Source organism: Neomonachus schauinslandi, chromosome 3 (genome assembly GCF_002201575.2).
Source record: "Neomonachus schauinslandi chromosome 3, ASM220157v2, whole genome shotgun sequence".
In the NCBI taxonomy this organism is placed as follows: domain Eukaryota; kingdom Metazoa; phylum Chordata; class Mammalia; order Carnivora; family Phocidae; genus Neomonachus; species Neomonachus schauinslandi.
This window is the reverse complement of record NC_058405.1, coordinates 93632512-93634440: the sequence shown is the minus strand read 5'-3', so window position 1 is coordinate 93634440 and position 1929 is coordinate 93632512. Positions and strand designations below refer to the sequence as shown.

Below are 1929 nucleotides of genomic sequence, written 5' to 3'. Positions count from 1 at the left end.
ATCATGCCAAAAACCTGATGAACTAGACTTCATGAAAATCATTAAAATTAACAACACAGTTCATTTGATTCAGCAAACCACAACCTTTAAAAACAAGGATATCAGAAAATTTGGGGATGGTATCTGTTTCTGAAAAAGGAACAGTTTGGCAGGCTGATGAATAAGAGCTAAGTTGTCCAGTGACAGCAACAGCAAGATGTCGGATGATTTTTCAGACTTCTTTATGGTATTTTATTTTATTTTATTTTATTTTTTTCACGTTAACATTCTTAGTTTATTGATCCTCTCATGAAAAATCTGCACAACCAGATAAAGCCACTGCAGCATCTTTACTCCTTCTGTTGTCCGATCTCCAGCTCACTTTTTGCCAGCACCAACATTGGCTTTTGCAGTCCCCCTGACTTTCTTCATTCTGTTCTTGCGTTCCTTTCCCTGTTTTCTTGATGTCTTTTTCTTCTCATACAGGCCATGTCTCGCAAGTCTGTGTTTGGGTTCATTTTTCTTTGCATAATCCAAGGAATCATATATCATGCCAAAGCCGGTTGTCTTGCCACCACCAAAATGGGTTCTGAATCCAAACACAAATATGACATCTGGTGTGGTCTTGTACATTTTGGCTAGTTTTTCCCGAATTTCTGTCTTAGGTACTGTTGCCTTTCCGGGGTGAAGAACATCAGTGACCATCTGTTTCTGCTGAAGTAGTCGGTTAGTCATGAACTTCCTGGTCTGGATAGTTACTGTGTCGTTCATGATGGCAGCCAAGCTTCAAGCAGCCGGGGAGGAAAAGAGCTCTTTATGGTATTTTAAAGATGCAATAAAAGCTGCACTGATTTGGGGCTAAAACAACAACAACAACAACAACAAAAAAACTAAGCGACACCAAAGAGATTGAACAAAGAAGTCACAGCATGAGAGAAGATATTTGCAATATTTATGTCAAAGAACTTTTGCACAGAGAACAGAGATCTACAAATCAACATATAAAAACAGACTACTACATCATGAAAGAGGAAATGGTCCAAGTGGCCAATAAATATATGGAAAAGCCCTCAAGCTCATTAATTACCAAGTAACTTATAACCACAGTGTGATACAACTATACAGCCATCAGAATGGTTACAATGTAAAAGAAACTCAAATTATCAGTTTTGGAGAATGTGGAGCAAAAAGAGCCTTCACATACTGTTGGTGGGAGTGTTAATTAGTACAACACTTTGGAAAACAACTTGACATTATCTACTAAAAGTGAACAAATGTGTATCCTTTGATTCAATAATTTTATTCCTAAGTATAGATGTGTAAACATGTGAGCACCAAGAGATGCCAAGAAAGTTAGTAGCAATATTAATCATCCATAATCTCCCTAAGTGGAACAACCCAAATGCCAGTGAACAGTAAAATAGATAAAGAAATAATAATATACCCACACAATAGAGTCTTACATAGCAATGGGAGGGAACAACTTTCTGTTATCACAAAAACATGGATGAATCTCACAAATCATTGAGCAAAAAAAGTCAGAAATCAAAGAATACATGTTACATGATTCCATTTATATGTAGTTCAAAACCAGGCAAAATTTAATCTATATAACAGAAGGAATAACAGCAGTTACCTGGAGAATCGGGTGGGTAATGACTTGGACGAGGCACAAAAGATTTTTGGGCTGTTAGCAATGGTCTAAATCCTGATATGATGGTAGCACAGATGTATTCATTTTGAGGTTGGTAGACCTGAGCTTAAATCTGACTCATTGGGGGTATAAGCCCAACACACTGCTTAAACTCTGCAAAGTCTCAGTTTTCTTCATTTGTAAAGTTCAGATAAATAAGACCTTGTAAGGATTAATGAAATGGCAAGGGAAAAGCTATGCCCTGAGCAAGATGCTCCCCAGATAGTGGTTCCTTTCACTTCACTTTGTATGCACCG

At 37.4% G+C, this 1929-nt stretch overlaps 1 protein-coding gene across 1 annotated transcript; it reads right to left on the bottom strand.

Moving 5' to 3' along the window:
- Window positions 1-357: 357 nt before the first annotated feature.
- On the bottom strand, window positions 358-750 carry LOC110585753 (40S ribosomal protein S24-like). Its single transcript, XM_044913263.1, has one exon. The coding sequence runs from the start codon at window positions 748-750 to the stop codon at window positions 358-360; it is 393 nt and encodes a 130-aa protein (XP_044769198.1).
- Between the last annotated feature and the right edge of the window lie 1179 nt (window positions 751-1929).

What these genes read in the sequence shown, in the direction of transcription:
- LOC110585753 (XM_044913263.1), bottom strand. Translation starts at nt 750, where the DNA reads ATGAACGACACAGTAACTATCCAGACCAGGAAGTTCATGACTAACCGA.